Source organism: Hyperolius riggenbachi, chromosome 9 (assembly GCF_040937935.1).
Source record: "Hyperolius riggenbachi isolate aHypRig1 chromosome 9, aHypRig1.pri, whole genome shotgun sequence".
NCBI lineage: Eukaryota > Metazoa > Chordata > Amphibia > Anura > Hyperoliidae > Hyperolius > Hyperolius riggenbachi.
Genome location: NC_090654.1, coordinates 274,371,207 through 274,391,280, shown reverse-complemented (window position 1 = coordinate 274,391,280; position 20,074 = coordinate 274,371,207). Strand labels below are relative to the sequence as shown.

General features: G+C 44.9%; 1 protein-coding gene across 5 annotated transcripts in view; it reads right to left on the bottom strand.

The window, feature by feature from the left end:
- RIN3 (Ras and Rab interactor 3) overlaps positions 1–20,074 on the bottom strand; it is a 105,379-nt gene that overhangs the window by 32,888 nt on the left and 52,417 nt on the right. For 4 of the 5 annotated variants that reach the window (XM_068254608.1, XM_068254607.1, XM_068254610.1 and 1 more), the window contains exons 2-4: positions 14,258–14,435; positions 9,733–9,847; positions 4,721–4,793 (exon numbers count right to left, since the gene is read on the bottom strand). In XM_068254608.1, the coding sequence (XP_068110709.1) occupies positions 4,721–4,793; positions 9,733–9,847; positions 14,258–14,435 (366 nt within the window). Of the gene's footprint in view, positions 1–4,720; positions 4,794–5,167; positions 5,188–5,626; positions 5,743–9,732; positions 9,848–14,257; positions 14,436–20,074 lie in introns of those variants that run through there. The other variant, XM_068254611.1, reaches the window with a different exon arrangement.

Sequence of the window (20,074 nt, the reverse complement as noted above, 5' to 3'; positions counted from 1 at the left end):
AGGTCTCTGCAACCACTGTATAAGCCTGCAGGAAATTAACCGTCTCCACTCGGTTCTCCAGGGGGATACTGAATGGTCGCTCTTAAGAGGTTTATAGTTTTGTGGGTTTTTTTTCCCCCCCCCCTTTTTAAACTACTAAATAAAAACACCACAATGGAGGTGCCTGATGTAACAAAAACCTCCTAAACTATTTGCAGTATTATTCAGCAACTATCAAGAGGTAATTGCTTACCTCTCCAGTAGATAAGGACACCAGTTCAACTTGAAAATTAAATTCATTCAAAAACACTGACAATGCGTTTCACAGGTGCACGCCTGCTTCCTCGGGTCAGTTCAAAAATTGTGCCTGTATCTATAATGCAATCACGCACACAGCATTAGAGACAATAGAGGGTGCACAATTTTTAAAGGACCTACGCTCCATACTGTGCAGCTAAATCCCAGCTGTTATTACCACTAGGGATGCTCACCGCGTTCCGCGGAATTCTTGTTTCCACGATTCCGGCAGGAATTTGGTGATTCCGTTCCGTCACATCAGAAAATAATTGCCTTAGCGCTATAGCGGAAATTCCGCGGAACGATGCGCAATTCCGGCGGAATTTTGTTAGCCAATCACAAGGAAGCCCCTAGAAGAAGGTTAAAGTGAAAACAGGATTTCTTCATGGGAAAAATCTAAATTAGCTTACCTGGTAATGCTGTTTTTAATAACCCTCCAGGACAGGTGCTACATATGAGATTTAGGCCCGCCCCCAACAGGAAACACAAAGATCTAGCTCTCTATAAGCTCCACCTCTAATCTCTACCTGCCAGTCTGTTCCAATTAACTGTTCCGATAGAATACTTTAAACTCCACATATTAATAACACTCTAACCATTTACTCCTTATTGGTCATGTTTACAACATATAGATCGTTATACCTTCATAAATTTAGGGTGGGTCACCTGTCCTGGAGGGTTATTAAAAACAGCATTACCAGGTAAGCCAATTTTGGTTTTTTCAAATAACCCTCCAGGACAGGTGCTACATATGAGATGATATGCAATAAATAACACTAACCTTAGGGAGGGATCACAGCCTGAAGAACTTTCCTTCCAAAAGTCTGTTCTTCCGCTGCTAGTAGATCCAGTCTGTAGCGTCTGATGAAGGTGTTCACCGTCTTCCATGTCGCTGCCTTGCAGATATCGGTTGCTGTTGCTCCAGCTTTGTAGGCCCAGGAGGTTGCAACTGACCTAGCTGAGTGTGCTGTTATCTCTTTTGGACATGGAACTCCTCTAAGTTTATAAGCTTCATTAATACAGGCTTTAATCCATCTTGCTATAGATGCCTTGGACATGCCTTCACCCTTCGTTGCTCCCATAAAGTTAACAAATAGTGCTGTAGATTTCCTAAAGTCTTTTACTCTATCTAGGTAAAAAAGTAAACATCTAACATCTAACTTATGCCACCTAACTTCCCTAGGATCCGTGGCATTTTTGCAAAAGGATGGCAATATGATTTCCTGCATCCTATTGGATAGGGTAGCTACTTTTGGTAAAAATTCACTTGTTGTTTTCAAAACTACCCTGTCCTGGAGAACTAAACAAAATGGTTCAACCGAACTTAGAGCTTCCAGCTCACTTATCCTCCTCGCTGAGGTAATTGCTATCAAAAAAATTGTCTTCATTGTTAATAATCTTAACGAAATATCCCTTAATGGTTCAAACTCATCACTCATTAACATATTCAAAACTAAAGTTAAGTCCCATCTGGGATACGAACGTTTCCATACCGGCCTGGAACGTTCTACTGATTTGAAAAATCTTACAACTAAAGGTTCTAAGGCTAACCGCCTATTAAGAAAAACCGAAAGGGCTGCAACCTGCACTTTTAAGGTACTTAGCGCCAGCTTTTTTTCTATTCCATCTTGCAAGAATTCCAGAACTGTGGCCAGTCTATTGGATCTTAGACCTTTATCCTTCTTCCAACTACAAAAATTTTTCCAATATTTCGAGTAGATTGCCCTCGTCACATTCTTTCTACTACGCAAAAAAAGTGGGATCAGCGCATCACCAGGCCGCCTCTGAATGGCCTCAGCTCAGAGATGCGCTGAGCCCCCCCAGAAACTGCAAACGCACCTTGAACCCAAACAGAGGCTCTGCATATACACCAAAGAAAAACTATTAAGTGGGAGCAGCTGACCAGAAATAAATCAATCAAACATAGCAAAGAAATGAACAGGTAAGCACTCATCTGTTTTTAAGTAGCGCTGTTCATTTCTTTGCTATGTTTGATTGATTTATTTCTGGTCAGCTGCTCCCACTTAATAGTTTTTCTTTGGTGTATATGCAGAGCCTCTGTTTGGGTTCAAGGTGCGTTCCACCTTGAGTGGAACATTCTTTCTACTGTTAAGTATAGTCTCTGTGACCCTGTCAGATAGACCTCTTCTTTTCAAGATTTGCCCCTCAGAAACCACGCTGTCAGCTGAAGATTGGGAATCTGAGTCCGCTCTCCTTCTTTTCTGAGGATGTTGAGTCTGTCTTTCAACTGTACTGGTTTGTCCACCAACATCGATTTTATCATCGGGAACCAGATACGTTTTGGCCAGTTTGGAGCAATCAATATCAGATACACTGCTGTTGATTTTAGCTTCTGTAACAGTATTGGTAATAGAGGTATTGGGGGGAAAGCATATGCCATGTGAAAGTCCCATCTCTGGGCCAACGCATCTACCCCTAAAGCACCTCTTGGGTCTAGCGAGAAAAACTGATTGCAGTGAGTATTCTCCCACGTTTATCAGGTCTGCACATATACTTGCTTCCCTGCTCAGACCACCAGATCAGACAGCGGCAAATAATATCAGCCATCATCCGCATGTCAGACCTCCATGATCCAGCCAGCAACATCAGACCTCGCAGATCAGACGGGCACTTGTCCTCCGACTCTGCCCCACTTACCTGATCTGCCGTCTTCTGTTTCGCGTCCATCTCCTCCAAGAACGCCACCGCATGTGGAGATGGACGCCGCGACCTCTAAACAGGCGCCCGACCCGGATCCGGAAGTGACGTCACCGGACGTGACATCACCGTGAGGGCGGAAGTTCCACATCCACAGCGCTAATGCCCTCGCCTCCGCCTGGACACGCTGCAATGCTCACCACTCCTTCCCGAGACCACCATTCCGCCTCCGCTTGGTGTCAGCCTCTTCCGTCGGGCGTATGGCCTCCGCCTTAGCTGTTTCCAAAGTCGCTCCCCTGGCTGCCGTGCACCTGCCGACTCCACCAAAGGCTTCCACAACCGTGGATACAGGTAACCTCCGACCAAACCAGGATAGGGCTACCCCACATACTAGTTCTTGGATGGCCTCAGCACTGCCTGACTGCTGACCACCTTCCCTAGCTAGAGAGCTAGGTGTTCCCCGGAACAGGAAACACAAATAACTGGCAGGTAGAGATTAGAGGTGGAGCTTATAGAGAGCTAGATCTTTGTGTTTCCTGTTGGGGGCGGGCCTAAATCTCATATGTAGCACCTGTCCTGGAGGGTTATTTGAAAAAAAAAAAAAAAATAAAGTTGGAATTTCTGCACCAATCAGAGGCTTCCAAAAACCACCCAAACGAATTTCTGCATGAAAATTTGAATTATTTCAGCACCAATTACAGTGTTAACAAAAACCAATCAATCCTATGTTAGCAACCAGCTCCCTAGCGATCGCACCTATCCCAACCATTTTGTATAGGTCCCAAAGCTTACTCGACACCTCCTGCGGTGCGAAAACCACCGCCATGGAACCACCGCCAGGTCCCATACCTTACGTGACACCTCCTGCGGCGCCAAAACGACCACCATGGAACCACCGCCAGCTCCCATAGCTTACGCGACACCTCCTGCGGCGCCAAAACCATTGCCATGGAACCACCGGCAGGTCCCAAAGCTTACGCGACACCTCCTGCAGCACAAAAAACACTGCCATAGAACCACCGCCAGGTCCCAAAGCTTACGCGACACCTCCTGTGGTGCCAAAATGACTGCCATGGAACCACCGCCAGGTCTTATAGCTTACGCGACACCTCCTGCAGCACCAAAACCACTGCCATGGGAACACCGCTAGGTCCCATGGCTTAAGCGACACCTCCTGCTGCGCAAAAAAAGAAAAAAAAAAAAAAAAAGACAGGGGGTACAGCCACTAGATCCCATGGGCTATCATTTAGCATAAACAAGGTTTCACTTGCGATTACTTGAAATTTTCCGCCAGAATGGTTCCGCGGAAATGTAATGGCGACGGAGTTTAGCGCTTGCGGAATTACGCAATTCCGGCATAACGCAGCTAGCAGAGTGCTAGCTGCATGTTGCATAAAATAAAAAAAAATTAAAAAAAAAAGATGCAAATCGGCCCAGCAGGGCCTGAGAAATCCTCCTGCGCGGCTTACCCCGAACTACTGGGTTACCCCCAGGAAGGTTAATTTGTAGAAAATGTGCATCAACTCAGAATTGTTTACATCATCTTGATCACCCCTAGTCCCCATGCAGTACTAGGTGAAGAGGTTAAAGTTAAGCACAGGTGTAGATGTGTTAGTGTTTGGGGGAGGAGGAGATAGGGGAGAAGGAAGGTGTTCGTTACATGTGCCTATGTTTTCTTCATCCAAATCTAACCTGCATAGATTTACATAACATTTGCATAATCTCAGACTTCTTAGCATCTCGTTGGACGTCCCTAGGAACAGTCCAGCCCTCAGTGGCCACTTACCGACTCACACAGTAAAATCCCACAAGCTTGAAGATGTCTTCAAAGACCAGGAATGAGCCTTCCAGGTACATCACTGCGGAAACAAGAGGGTGAACTAGGAATAAATGAATACTGTAAAATATAAGCAGTTTTATTGATGTTATTTTCACTACAGGTCCTCTTTAAACAGAAGAGCAAAGTGTTAGATCTCTAGTGCTTTTCTTGTCATATGGTCACACTTCCTGCAGGGCTAGGAGTGCTGACTCAATACACTGGAGTAACATTGGTTTGTCTTTTCTCCGTGCACTGAACAGGATATTTGTGCTGCATGCCATTTATTTAAAGGGACACTATGGCGAAACATTTAAAAATTTAAGATATGTGCAAACAGACAAATAAGTATTACGTTTTTCCCCCCAGAGTAAAATGAGCCATAAATTACTTTTCTCCTGTGTTGCCGTCACTTACAGTAGATGGTAGAACTCTGAGGCCTGGAACCCACTGAAAACCGCAAACGCAAAACGCAACCGCTAGCGTTTTGTCTGAGCGGTTTGCAAGCGGATTCATGCGCGCTTTTGGTCGTGTTTTGCAACATTGTATTTATTTCCCCAGCGGGTGCCTAGCGTTTTGCGTTTTTATCCTGATTGGTCCTGTGAATTATTTTTCATTTTGTTACAGTGTGCTGAACCGCAAAACGCTAGTAAAACCGCTCAGTTTAGGTTTTGCTGAGCGTTTCTGCTAGCGTTTCAATACTTTACATTGAAGCGCTAACGCTCCCAAAATGCTGCAGGTCCTGCGTTTGCGTTTCTGGGAAACGCAAACGCTCCTGTGGAAGTTGCCCCATCCATTAACATTAGCCCAGCGTTTTGGCAAACTGCTAGCGTATCGCAGCGCTGCCAAAAGCGCTCCTGTGGGTTCCAGCCCTGACAGAAGCAACAGTTTTTGAATTAGTCCAGCTCGTCGTATGGGATTCTCAGCAAGGCTTTTATTCTTTATAAAGATATTCCCTAAAAAGTATTTAAACAAGGATGCTGGGCAGCTTCCCTGCTCGCTGCACAATTTTTTTGGCAGTTGGACAGAGCAACTGCCAGTCACTAAGGGCCTGTTTCCACTACACGTAGATTGGACGCAGAAAAAAAACTGGACTCCAATGAATGCCTATGGGATAATCTGCATCAGAAAATCGGGTCTAGTGGAAACAGGCCCATAGACTTTTCAAAATAAATAAATCCCCTATGAAGAGATGAACTAGTCCAAAACCTGTCACTTCTGTCAGATTTCTACTACTGTAAGTGGCAGCAACATAGGAGAAAAGTAATTTATGGTTCATTTTACTCTGGGAAAAAAAAACACTTCTTATTTTTATAGGTTTGCCCATATTTTAAATGTTACAATTTTTTGCCATAGTGCCCCTTTAAGGGACACTTGAAGGGAGAAGAAGGCTGACAATTATTTCCTTTTAAACAATGCAAGTTGCCCGGCTGTTCTGCTGATCCTCAGCCTCTAATACTTTTAGGGCCCATTTCCACTATAACGGTTTCCGCCGCGATTCCGCAGAGTTTCCCCGCACATGAATCGCACGGGGAAACTCTGCCATGGGGGATTACGGCGCCGCGGCAGGATCCCTTGCGGGAGCGATTCGGCCCGGAACCCCCTGCAGAATTCGCAGCGGAGGCTGCGAATCCCATAGCCGTGCATGGCACGGCTCATGGGATTCGCCTGCGATCCCGCCCACCCGCTCAGTGCCAGCGTGCGTCTGCAAGACGCACGCCGCACTAGTGGAAACGAGCCCTTAGCCATAGCCCCTGAATAGGCATGCAGACGAGGTTTTCTGACTGAAGTCTGACTAGATTTGCAACAAGCTTGTTTCAGGTGTGTGAGGATTCAGACACTACCGAAGTCAGGAAGATTATCAGGACAGCCAGGCAACTGGTATTACTTAAGAGGAAATAAATATGGCAGCCTCCATATCCCTCTGACTCCATGTGTCCCTCTAAAGGACTGCAATCAATATCGGAAAAAAGGTTTACTTTTTTTAGGTGATCGCATCATGTAAAGACCACTTTAGCAGACAGATGGATCACTGCCACAAGTTACAAATAGTGCAGTTGTACCATTAGAAATGGCACATTTTCTAGTTTCAGTCATTTCTGCCAAGACGCAATGCCACCGGCAACCAGCAAGGGGCACCATAACTCCACAAACATCTATGGGGCCGCTGGCCAAGGGAGATTGCTGAAGCTGATAAAAATGTCACCATTACATGAAATATTAAAGGGGTGACCCAGATTCCAGCTTCATCTTCTCAGATATAAAATTGCCAGAACCACTCTACTGTAATATAAAAGGTTGTGTGTTGTCTGCATTTTCAGCTCTGCATCTCGCTGGGAAAATAAGGGAGTTCTATTCTCCCCAATCTGAAGAACCACAAATTCCAGCATAACTGATTACAACTCCTCCCTTTATGACCAAAACTAGAGTACACCATTTTTATCTGAAAACAAAAGCAAATTTCCTGTCTATCTTCCAATCTGTCAGTCCTCATTTAAAGTGGTCTGAAAGCCAGCGTTTCTACACTTTGCTCTAAAAGATTCCCCACAGCTTGAAAGCTACTATCCCAGAATTATTATTTTTAGCAGAACATCACTGAAATGGTTAAAGAAAGCACTTTGTCCTGCTATTCAGTTTCAAATCCGCATCCAAACTGGAGATAACAGTATCTTTGTTTGCATTCCAATGTTGATACGTGTGTGTAAACAGTGTAACAAGTGAAAAGGAGCTCTCTGTGAAGCTCTATGTGCTTCCAGCACACAAACAGAGCAGCTAATTAGAAGATGTTAATATATAATAAAAAGCAGTTTGAATAAAATGCAATGGCAGTTTTCAGGGCACGATAAACACTTTGAAAACTTGCAATTTGTAAACAGACAATATTACTTATGCACAAAAGCAAATATGATAACTGTATGAGTAATAAAAATTAGCAAAACACATTTTTATTGAAGGTTATGTCGGAGTTTCAGACCACGTTTAGGCCCAGTGCACACACAGCGGTTTTAGTAGCGATCCGCCAACCGCATCCGCCTGTCAAACCGCTTGGCTGATGTATTTCAGTGGGATGGTGCACACCAGCGGTTTGAGGTTTTAGCAAACCACAAACGTGCCTCCTGCTGCACATTTGCGGTTTGCAGAAGCGTTTCTGCCTCAAATGTAAAGTATAGGAAAAACGCAAACCGCTCTGGAAACGCTAGATCAGAGCGGTTTGCCAGGCGTTTTTCTTACAGAAGCTGTTCCGTAACAGCTTTACTGTAACAATATGTGTAATCTGCTACACAAAAACGCTCCAGAAACCGCTAGGTGTGTTTAGAAAACGTCTCTAAACATACCTAGAATCACTCTGAAATCTGCTACAAAAACCACTAGTGTTTTGAGGATCTGCTAGCGGTTTTGGTGTGCACTGGGCCTAAGTGAACCTGAACTCTTTCACGAGATGGAAAAAAAAAAAAATACATCTCATCTGCGACTAAGCACAAGTTGTAATTTAGCCTCTCTGCCGTGGCAGGCAGCTGAAACAGCTGAGGGATCAATTTGAAAGCACAGGATGTTAACCCTATGTCTGCTTCCATGAAAGAAGGTAACAGGCACACGGCAGATTATTTGCAGGATTTGTATCGGCTGTAACAAAGAAATGTTTTTCTGTAAAGGTTGTTTTGTTGTTGCTTATCTTTTAGAGCAGACAGGAAGTTCAGAGTTCAGGTCAGATTTAATGACCGTGGGACAAAGTCACGCGAGCGACAGAGCGCCTCGGATAAATCGCCACTACAAAATGCTCATTTCACCATACATGATTGTCTATAGGGAGAAGAGATTTCAATACAAATCAGCAAGTGCATCTAGAATGTTTGTGGTCGGATGTTTTGTAATCTCCTTATTGGTGGGGACAGTCCAACTGTAGTCCTAGTGGTGAGAGCATTTGCAGATGGTGGTCCCAAGTGTTGTGAGCGCTTGGGATGCCGCCTGTTTATGTATTTGCATTATAATAGCATACAAGTCAGATTTATTAGCATGTCCTTAGTCGTCTCTCTTAGGCCTTGTTCACATTGCGTTCCGTTCGCGTGTATGTCCGCGTTTGACGCGACTTCTCGTTCCGATTTCCGTTGATTACCTGCGCGCCGTGTTTTTTTTTTGAGAACCACTTTTCTAAGCGGTTTTGCCAAGCGATTGCGTTTTTTCACTTTATGACGCCAGTCAGGAAATGAACTCTGTATTTTTAAGAATAAATACATTGTATTATTTTCCAGATCAAAATCGCTGCACAAAGCGACTTTGTGAGAGTTTGCGTTTTTCCTATACCTTCCATGGAGGAAAAATCGCCTCACAAATGCCCCATGCAGCGCTTTTCTGAGCGGATCGGAAGCGAACCGCTCAGATGCGAACTGTCTCAGAATAATGGTGTAAGGGCCCATTCACACTAGAGCGTTTTTGGCAAAACGCTCAAGCGCTAGAGCTTTTTAAAGCGTTAGTGCTATAATGCCCTATGGGCCCGTTCTTACTTGGGTGATTTGCGTTAATCGCTGGCTATTAACACAAAATCGCCAAACACAAACGTGTAGCCTGCATCATTTTCAGGCGATTTCCCGGTGATCGTGTTTTAGTGCTATAGAAGCGCTAAATGCGATCGCGGGAAAAAAAATAAAATAAAATCGCTGCAGAGTTCATAGATTTTTCCACGGTAAAATCACGCAGTTTTGCGCTTTTAAGTGTGAAAGGGGCCTAAGTGCTTTCAGAGTGTTTTTGAAAAAACGCCCGCGCTTAAAATTGGGCAAAAACACCTCTAGTGTGAACGAGCCCAGAGATAATATATATCTATCCTGCGCTGCTTGGTGTGAATAAGTTCATAGGGTGAGAAAGTGCAGAATCTGAAGCTCTCTCTGTATTACAAACCCATAAGTCACCTGTGTTCTGTCATATAAGTGCGTGCAACAGCGTAAAGTGCGGTAATCAGAGTCACGCAGCTTTTCCGGGTCTCTTACTTTTTTTCTCTTCCCGAATATTGTAGCGCAGGACATCGGAGGGGTCCTTCTGTCCAGAGAAATGTACCCAGAGGACCATGCACCTGACCTCCACATCCCGCGTCACCAGAAACACCTAAAGAGAACATACCGACCAGAGTTACCAAACACTCAACTGGTAATGAGGTAATGACACTGCTGCGGGGGGAAAAAATTATGTCATTTCTCTATCAGGTACAGAAATTACTTGCAGGCTTAAAGACAATCTGTATTAAAGAAATGTTATATAAATAAACATAGCCTGTTCGGGGACATCTCCTAGCCCTCTCTGTGACATTTTCACCAATCCCCACCGCAATATTGGTGATAAAATAACAGTTTTATAAACAGTAAAGATTGAGGATAACAGTTTGTCAGCATGTGACAGGCAGCTCCCTCCTCCCACAGCCTCACAGACACACTGAGACAGAGCAGGGAAGCTGTCTGTGAGGAATACACAAAGCACATGCTCTAGCTAGCATAGAGGGGGCGTGCATAATTTGTCCCCATCACAGCAGAGGCAGTGCATTCCTCCCTGGGTCGAAAAAGCTTGAGAAAGAAAAGAAGATTAGATATATTGGACTGTGCAACTAGAAAAGGGTGCAGTAAGCCAGATCACATTAGAATAGGTATAGGAACTTGTAGGATAGGAGAAATAAGGCTGAAAGGTTTGTTACAGAGTCTATTTAAAGCCAATGGGTACCGGATTCAAAAAGAAAAAGTCAGTTACTCACCTAAGGAGAGGGAAGGCTCGGTCCTAATGAGCCTTCCCTCTCCTCTCCCGGTGCCCTCGGTGCTGCGCTGGCTCCCCCGTTCGCGTCCGCTGCCGCAGGGACTTCGGAGGTCTTCAGGAGCACTCGGGCTTCCGAAGACGGGCCGCTCCATACTACGTACGCGCAATTACGTCATAGAAGGCGCTCGCGCATGCGTAGTATGGAGCGGCCGCGTCATCCGGAGCCCGAGTGCTCCCGAAGACCTCCGAAAGCTCCCGAAGGCATGCGGAAGTGGCAGTATTTGACCGAACTGGTCGAATACTGCCACGGGGGATCCTGCGCGGGACCGGGCACCGGGAGAGGGAAGGCTCATTAGGACCGAGCCTTCCCTCTCCTTAGGTGAGTATCTGACTTTTTCTTTTTGAATCTGGTAAACATTCACTTTAACCTCCTTGCCGGTTATCCCGAGCTCGGGATAACCTGCGCAGGAGGATTTCTCAGGCCCCACTGGGCCGATTTGCATAATTTTTTTTTATTGCACGCAGCTAGCACTTTGCTAGCTGCGTGCATATTTCGATCGCCGCCGATTCGCCGCTACCCGCCGCCCCCCTCCAGACCCCTTGTGCAGCCTGGCCAATCAGTGCCAGGCAGCGCTGAGGGGTGGATCGGGATTCCCTCTAACGTCCCGATGTCCATGACGTTTTCCCGCCCCATCGCCAAACGGGGGACGGGGGAAGCCCGGCAGGAAATCCCGTTCTGAATGGGATTTCCTGCTTTCAGAGAGCGTCGGCGGCGATCCTGGTTAGGTAGGGGGATGCCACTTGTCAGCGGCAATCATGTAGCGAGCCCTGGGCTCGCTACATGATTTTAAATAAATAAATAAATAAAAAAGTGCTGCGCCGCCGCCTTGCCGACACAATTGGAACGGCAAGGGGGTTAAGCCTTCTACACATTCTACTAAATACTGGGGTAAAAGGGGGGTTGAGCGTGGGCACCTCTAGCTACCGAACCTGGGTGGGGCACATCTGGCCAACTATACTGGGGGAGAGGAGGGGTTGTGCCTCTGGCTAACTTTACTGGGGTGGGGGCACCTTCCTTTGCCTGCCTATATTTGCCATGCTAGACTACTTGATTTGCTTCCAGTTTACGTTTTTATTTGCTGCTGTACATATATTATGTGTGCTATTATACACCCACCCTGGCCACGATGAGGGAAGAAGCCAAGGACCTTTTATTCTTATTTATTCTTAAAGGGGAACTCTGGCCTAAACAAACATACTGTCATTAAGTTACATTAGTTATGTTAATTAGAATAGATAGGTAATATCATCTCTTACCCACCCTGTTTTGAAAGAACAGGCAAATGTTTGTGATTTCATGGGGGCTGCCATCTTTGTCATGGGGGCAGCCATCTTTTTGGTTGAAAGGAGGTGACAAGGAGCAGGAGACACAGTTCCAACTGTCCTGTGTCCTGATCACCCCTCCCAGCTGCGCGCGCTAGGCTTCAAATCTAAAATTCAAGATTGAAAAAAAAAATTTGCACCAAAACAGCAGAACGAGATCATCAGAAATCCCATCATGCTTTGCAAAGCATCAGGGGAAAAAAGCCCGGGCAGTTTTCTTCTGTGCAGCTAAAAAAAAATGAGGCTTGGAGAAGAAAAAAGTTCTGGTGCTGTGAAACTGTTAAAGAAACACCAAGCCTTTTCAGTGCTGCTGAGTAGATTTTTAGTCTGGAGGTTCACTTTAAGCAGCGAGCTCTGGTTGAAAAAGCCTAGGCCTTTTATCTTTTGTCAGATGTATAGAAGTTACTGGGCTGTACTTTCCTGCTTATGTTCTGCTGGGGGGAAATGGCACCTGCTTATCAAAGGGGAAAAAGCAGTCATTGGAATGTCTTAATAATTTGTCCCGTCTCTCTCAAACTCTTGCCAATAAAGCTTGACGTTGCAAAAATGGGCACGATCTCATGAGCGAGGTTAGTTTACCCAGGCTGATTACTTTTTTCCTCCCCAACACACAACAAGTAACTCAATCAGAAAAAAAAAAACACATCTGGAAAGGGGTGGGGGGGACAGACAAGCAATTCTTTAAATTCCTTCCTAGGAAACGTCATATTTAAATAATTATGTCTAAAACAATGGAGGAACCCAGCATAGACCACACCCCTCCCCGTTCTCCACTAGTACAGATGATAAACTGAGTCAATGAGGGAGGCCTCGTTTCCACTATCGCGAATCCGCATGCGTATGCGGATTCGCATAGACAATATAAGTGAATGGGCCTGTTTCCACTTATGCGTCTGAGGGAGCGTTTTATTGTGCGGAGAAAATCTGCACGGAACACCCTGCAGAATTTGCCTGCGTGTGGAATGCTGGCGAATTGCACACAATGGGCTCTATTCTCAATGAGTTTCCGCATGCGGTAAAGTACATGCGGGAAGTTTGCACCCAAAATACCGGCAAGTTGGGATTCTCAAAATGTTCCGCATGTTTTTTCCGCATGCGGAAAAAGTGTGATAAAAGTGCGGGATTCATGCGGTAAAATTTCCGCAAAAGTCGGTATTTTCCGCAATAAAAGATCAATTCTCAAAGATGTTCAGGCGCATCATTTCTTCGTTAATTACCGAATTTTTATCACCTACAAGAAGTAGGTGATATATTCCGCATCCCATTGACTGTAATGAAGTGTGGAGGCTTAAGGGCTGTGCTTGGTGGACTTTAACTTTTTTTTTTTAAACACTTTTTCATGCGACCTTTTTACCGCATGATTCCCGCATGAATAATGCCTGTTTCCGCATCTTTTTTCCCGCATGCGGAAAACATGCGGAAAATATTAGTGAATGTGGAAAAAATGCGGAGTTTACCGCTGGCGGGAATATAGCGGTAACATTTTGCGGAAAATTTGGCTCTTTGAGAATAGAGCCCAATGTATTTAATAGGGAAATCGCATGCATTTTCCCCATGCGTGTTTTGCAATGTAGCAATGTAAATTCACACAGGCAGTGACATGGTTAAAATCACATATACCCTCACCTATGCGAATTCGCGGCATAAAACGCACGGGGAATCTCATCCGCATGCGATTTAATCAGCGGTGGAATCCAGGCGATTCCGCACCGCAATAGTGGAAATGAGCCCGAAAGCCTGAACCAATTCTAAATTTAATTGGATCTCATCTCCACCAAGGTATGCATACTTAAATAACACAAACATTTCTTCTGTGAGTTCTCACTTTCCTAGCCGGGGCTGCGAAATTTGCATTTTGCGCCATGGAGGCGACCATGCTATCTTTACAAATACGTTAAGTGACCTCATCTGCATATCTGAGGTTTCTAATTAACCCAAACACTTGATTCAGACACTAAAATGGTTATCTCTGTCTCTAAACTCCCCTGAGAGAAGTGTGTTTACACTAAAAGGGACAAAGCAAGGTAAGGTGTCAAGTCAGTGCTGTCTGCTTTCACAGGTCCTCACTATAGAGATTGGACAGAGAAAAGACCATTAACTCCTGTGTAAGGTAAAGCCATGTACAGATCCTTCAAAACTGATCAATTGTGATTTTTCTAGGTGACAGTTTTTAAGAACATTTGCCATACAGGCACGATGCCCTGCTATAGCTGAGAATCCTGGGAAGCACCGAACAGTGGTGGCTCTTTTAGGGATCTGGCACTTCAGATCACTTAGGGATGGTTCGCTTCTGTAAGCGGCAGTAAATGGCGAGGATGGACGCCCGCAGAAGCCAGTCTGAATCACGCCTAAATTACATCCGGGAACGGCTGTACAAATGACGCCACTCACCCCAGCATCCTCTCTGCTCAGGATCTCCCGCGCTTGCGTCGGGCTCATGCACAGCTGCAGCCATACTGGGCACGTTTTGATGAGTCGGTCCAAAATACTGATCCCGGATGATGGTAGGCGGCCGTTAGGAAGCGGGCCTGTAGCAGGCGGAGCTCCTGAAGGGCTGACATCAGAGGAACTGAAAAGGAAGAAGAATTAAAAATTAATTAAGTGTACATTTACATTCACCATTTCATTTCTCAAAAAAAGAAAAAAAAACAAAACAAAAAAAAAAAAAACACACAAGACAAATTTTCATTTTGGTTTAAGTTTATTCATTCGGGCAAACAATACTGACAGACTCCTATGTCTAGCTTGGGTCTGGGCCTTTGACCTGGAGGGACTTCAGGACCCTCCCACTTATAGGGCCCTTTTCCACTAGCAATCGCAATCACAAACGCCAGGAATTGCATTTTTTATTTGCATTGCATTATCACTTTTAAAATCGCTCCAGAAAGCTATTGCGGATTTCCAAATCGAATCACTATAGTGGAAAATACTTCTCATGATTTCTATGATAAAGTAGTAACCCTAGCGATTTAAAAATCACTAGCAATTTGGCGATTCAGCTGTGTAGTGGAAAAGGGCCCTAAGAGCTGGAACCCACTAGAGCAATTTTTTGAGCATTTAGGGAGCGATTCAAAAAGCTAGCGATTTCCCTAAACGCTCGGCTAAGGTTAATGGATGGACCAAATTCCACTGGAGCGATTGCGATTACCAAATCACAAAAACGCAGGACATGCAGCATTTTTTGAGCGTTCGCGTTTCTGCAATGCAAAGTATATAAACGCTGGCGTAATCGCTCATGCATCAGAATACAGAGCAATTTGCTAGTGGTTTTAAATTACTGCACACTAAAAAAAAAATTGAAAGGACCAATTAGAAATACAAAACGCTAATTGCCATCACAATCGCTGGCAAAACGCTTCCACTTTTTAAAATCGCTACCAAAAAGCGACAGAAAACTCATGAAATCGCTTACAAAAAGCTCATTAAAAACGCTAGCGATTCCCATTAGCGATAGCGCTTTGTAGTAGGTCCCAGGCCTAAGGCTGGGGTCAGACAAGAAATGGATTAAATATGAAATTGAGCCCTAGGCCAGATAGCAGTTTTTACATGCTGCTGATGGTCACCGGGCCTTTTTTAGTAAGATTTGGTGGGAGCTAGCATCTACCAGGCCCCTAGACTCCCTCCAGGCCTAGGCTTGCCTTGTGGGTGATCCAGCTCTGAGTCAGACTGAAAACTTGTGATTTTTTTCTAAATTGCAATCACTGCACTCCTGATGTATTTCAGTGGTGACAATTTTTATGCATTACTGTGCAATATATTAGGATATTTTTTTTTAAATTCGGGCAGTAGGTCTGCATTTCTTTGCTTTTTTGCTCGTGATGCATTTCAATGCAAGTCGACTGCAATGCAGTAAAAACACACACACAAATTTTTTTTATTTTTTTTTAACTTCCTTGGTATGCTAAATTCTCGTTTTAACTTCCTCGGTATGCATGGAAAGTTGAAGCTGGGAGCCCACATTGCAGAATTGCATGCGTTTGTTTTCCAGCACTCCTGAAAAACGCATGCAATTCTGCAAAGTGTGCTCCCACCATTAAACAGGAAAAAAAAAAAAAACACAAACAATTGCGCACAAGATATTAAACAACAAACGCATCAGTTTTTGTTCGAGAAACTTAGCCACCCCCCACCCCCATTGTGTGTTTTTTTTTTGAGTATGTCATGGATGGAGAAACCAGAGCTGTTTGACTATAAAAAGTCACATGACTCACCCTCCTCTCGTTTCCTTTTTAGGGTTTAAATAAAAACTATAGTTATTTGCCTAATGTCTAAAGGGGCCCATACACTTATGATTTTAACGGCAGAGTCAACAAAAGTGATAGAATCTGCATGGCATTGTCATCCGTTTCCTAAATCCTTTTTTTCAATCAGTTTTGACCCAGAATGAATGGAAAAGGATTGATTATACCAGATGAATGGTTTTGCTCAGTGGGGGGGGGGGGGGGGGGCAGGGCAGGAGCTGGCGGTCCATAGCATTAATCGGTGCAACGCTGCAGCTCGAATGATTTTCAGAAAATCTATAACAATAACATTTCTATAGCGCTTTTCTCCCACAGGACTCAAAGCGCTTAGGCGCTCTCAGATTCAGTAATTGGTAGTAGGATGAAGTATTAACACAACAAAAATTATATTTCTACAAATGCCAAACTGAAAAGATGGCTTTTCACTTAAACGTGTCCAGAGATGGAGCTGTCCTGATCTGCTGAGGTAAGGAGTTCCGTAACGTAGGAGAAGCATGACAGAAGGCTCTGGGACCAAAAGTTTCCAGGTGGATTCTGGGTAGGACTAGATTATTAGAACCTGTGGATCTGAGATGGCAGGGATTGCTACGCAGCTGCAACATTTCTTTCATGTATCCAGGGCCCAGATTACGTAGCGATTCAAATGTCAGTAGGCCGATCTTGTGCCATCTCCAAATCAATTCCGATCAGAGAGGAATTAATAGTTTTGCCACATCAGATGGCGATCTTTAAGCGTATGGGTACCTCAATGCTGCAGAAGCTCACACGGGGTAGAGGAAGCCTGGAGAAGCCATTGTGTGGGATTTCTCTGCTGTAGAAGGAAAAATACTGGAGTCCTACAGGACATCCCTAACTACAGTGACCGGGGAACACATTGTCCTGCGCACGGTCATCTTATCTACCTTCCTGCCGGCACAACACAGCCCCCTTCCTGCCGCCACAATCCAGCTCAGCAACAGAGGAAATCGCTCAACATGGAAAATACAGATTCATTTCATAAAAAGGAAAAACAGAGGTTGCATTCCAAACTCCTCACCCAGACTCACAGCAAACGGAAAGATCGACCGCAGCTCTGAAACGCGAGGACGCAAGAATGTCACCATAACAGTATATTAAAGAGGATTAAGAATACTAATACAGTGCAATCTTCCATATGCTGTACATATGAGGGTTATCTGGGGGTCTAAGTTTATTTTAGACACGCTGGATCTTTTGATTATTTCTGCACGTAATCACCTTTATTTTTTACAAGGTTTTGAATCCCTTTGTTGTCGTAGCATCACACTCTGCACCTATTGGGCTGATAGGATCAAGGAAGGGGGGGCTACATGTTAAAGCTGCTAAACAAACTTTCCCCTGAATAACTTGCGTTCATTGTGAAGATAACTGTATTCATCCTGCTTGCTATTCTAATAGTACCTATGTTTTATATAATTCGCTACTGTATTTGTCTTTTCTTATTTGAATAAAAAAATGATTGATAAAAAAAAATAAAAAGCTGCTAAACAAACCGCTACTAGCATTCTGCTGTTACCTGACATGCAGCACTGATAGATAGATAGATAGATAGATAGAGAGAGAGAGAGAGAGAGAGAGGATTAAAGAGGCACCACAGAGACAGTAGAATGCAGTAAATTATTTAGGATACCCACTTTTCCGTTCATTATCTCAGTTTCAGCATCAGAAGCATTTTCTCTATCTATATATTGGTATGTAGCCATGCCCTCCTAGTAATGGCCAAGGCTGTTTAGCTATGCAGAATTCCCTCCCCCCACTTTCCAAGAGAAAACATTCTGCAGAGCTGCACCAGCCAGCAGTAAAGATGTAACACCATAACTCCAGAAACAAGCATACAGATAATCTTAAGCCGCTCATGAGGTTTTGCATTATCAGTGCCCCCCGCGCTTTATTAGTTTAAAATGTGTCCATTAGATACAAGCTAGCACTAGGCTAGCTAGTATTGTCTGCCGGCACCTCCGGAACCCCCTCTCCACCCCCCCCCCCCCCACCCCAATTGCTCGCTGGATACACTACCTTGCCTGGATCCCACGATAGGCTCGAGTCATTACTTTGGGAAGGATCGTACATGACGTCACTGACGATATGCGTAGTCCCAATCCTCCCCATAGAGAACACCGGAGCTGAGCGAGGCTGCTCAAGCGCTGGATCCTGGCGTGGTAATGTATCCAGCGGGCAATCAGGGGGGGGGGGGGATTGCGGCCAATCGGGGGGTGCCGGCAGACAGTACTCGCTAGCGTAGTGCTAGCTAGTATCTAAAGGACACATTTAAACGAATGGATTAATTCTGGGGGGTCCCGATCGGCAGCAAAACCTCTGCAGCGGCATGACCGACACAGTGCTGGGAATACCGCTATGGAGGTTAATAATGTCAGAGACACCTGATCTGCTGCATGCTTGTTCAGGGTCTATGGCTAAAGGTATTCTAGGCAGAGGATCAGCAGGGCTGCCCGGCAACTGGTATAAATATGGCAGCCTCCATATACCGCTCACTACAGTTCTCCTTTAAAAGGACAATTGAAGGGAGAAGACTATGGAGGCTGCCAATTTTTTTTTACTTTTAAGCAATGCCAATTGCCTGGCAGCCCTGCTGATCTATTTGGCTGCAGTCGTGTCTGAAATCACACCAGAAACAAGCATACAGATAATATTGTCAGATCTGACAATGTCAGAAACACCTGATCTGCTGCATGCTTGTTCAGGGTCTATGGCTAAAAGTATTAGAGGCAGAGGATCAGCAGGACTGCCCAGGCAACCGGTATTGCTCAAAAGGAAATAAATATGGCAGCCTCCATATGCCTCCCATTACAGTTGTCCTAAATCTAGACACAGACACCCGGGTTATAACAGTGACCCCAGAGCAAAAAAAAAAAAAAAATTAAGATAAAATAAGGCCTCAGGCAAGATATCAGTTTTTGCCCACCTCTGATGATCACCTGGCTTTTTTAGTAAGATTTGGTAGGGGCCAGCCTTCACCGGGCCCCTAGACTCTCTACAGGCCCTAGGCAACTGCCTAGAATGGGCTTTTGGATGATTCGGCTCTGCTGCAGGCCAATATTTTGTGGATATCGGGGAAGATCATTTGGCTTTGGTGGGGGCAGTTCTGATAAGTTAGCTCCTGAGAAGTCCCCATTTTAGGGTCTACAGAAAGGAAGGCTGTTTGGAGAGCCTGGCTATGCAGTGAGGCAGAGAGGTGGGCATATAGGATGAAATCTGCAGGCGGCTGGCTGCACACTCCCAGCTAGATTTGTGCTTCCTCCGGATTTCCTCTGGTTGCCAACAACAAACCAACAATCACCGCAGGGCAGCAACGGAATCCATCTCATCACGTTACCCACAATTCCATGCTGAACATTTCCCATACTGTGAGTCTGGAGGCATCAGAGGAGCAAATTAAAAGAGGCCCATTCATAAAGCGGTCAATCTGCAGATCGGTAAAAAATAAAATCCTGCCCACTCCGTGATTTCACAGTCTTGGTTGTTTTATTATGCAGAATTCTCCCCCTAGAACATTCTGGGAAACCAACTATGTTTTTGTACTAACTTTAGGACTCTCAGTAAACAAACATTCTGCAGAGACCGCCTGCCAGTGCTAAAAATGTCACCATCAGTGATGCATTTATACATTTCAGAATGTAAAGCAGGGAGAGGAAAGATCTTGTAATGGGCAAACACTGACTAAATAATCTAATAAAATACCCCCCCCCCCCAAAAAAAAAAAGTGTGGTTAAAATCTACATCCTGCTTGTGGCTGCACGGCTCTGACAGGGCGTAGATGTCGCCGATCGCACCGCTATGTCCCCACCACAACCCACTCGCCTTGCCGTCACGACGACGGCAGAGCTATGTGAGCCGGTCACATGGCTCCTGACCCTGTCATCACTGTGAGCCAATCCCATTGGCTTACATTGATGGACAGCGTCAGGAGCCAATGAAAGAGTCTCCTGAC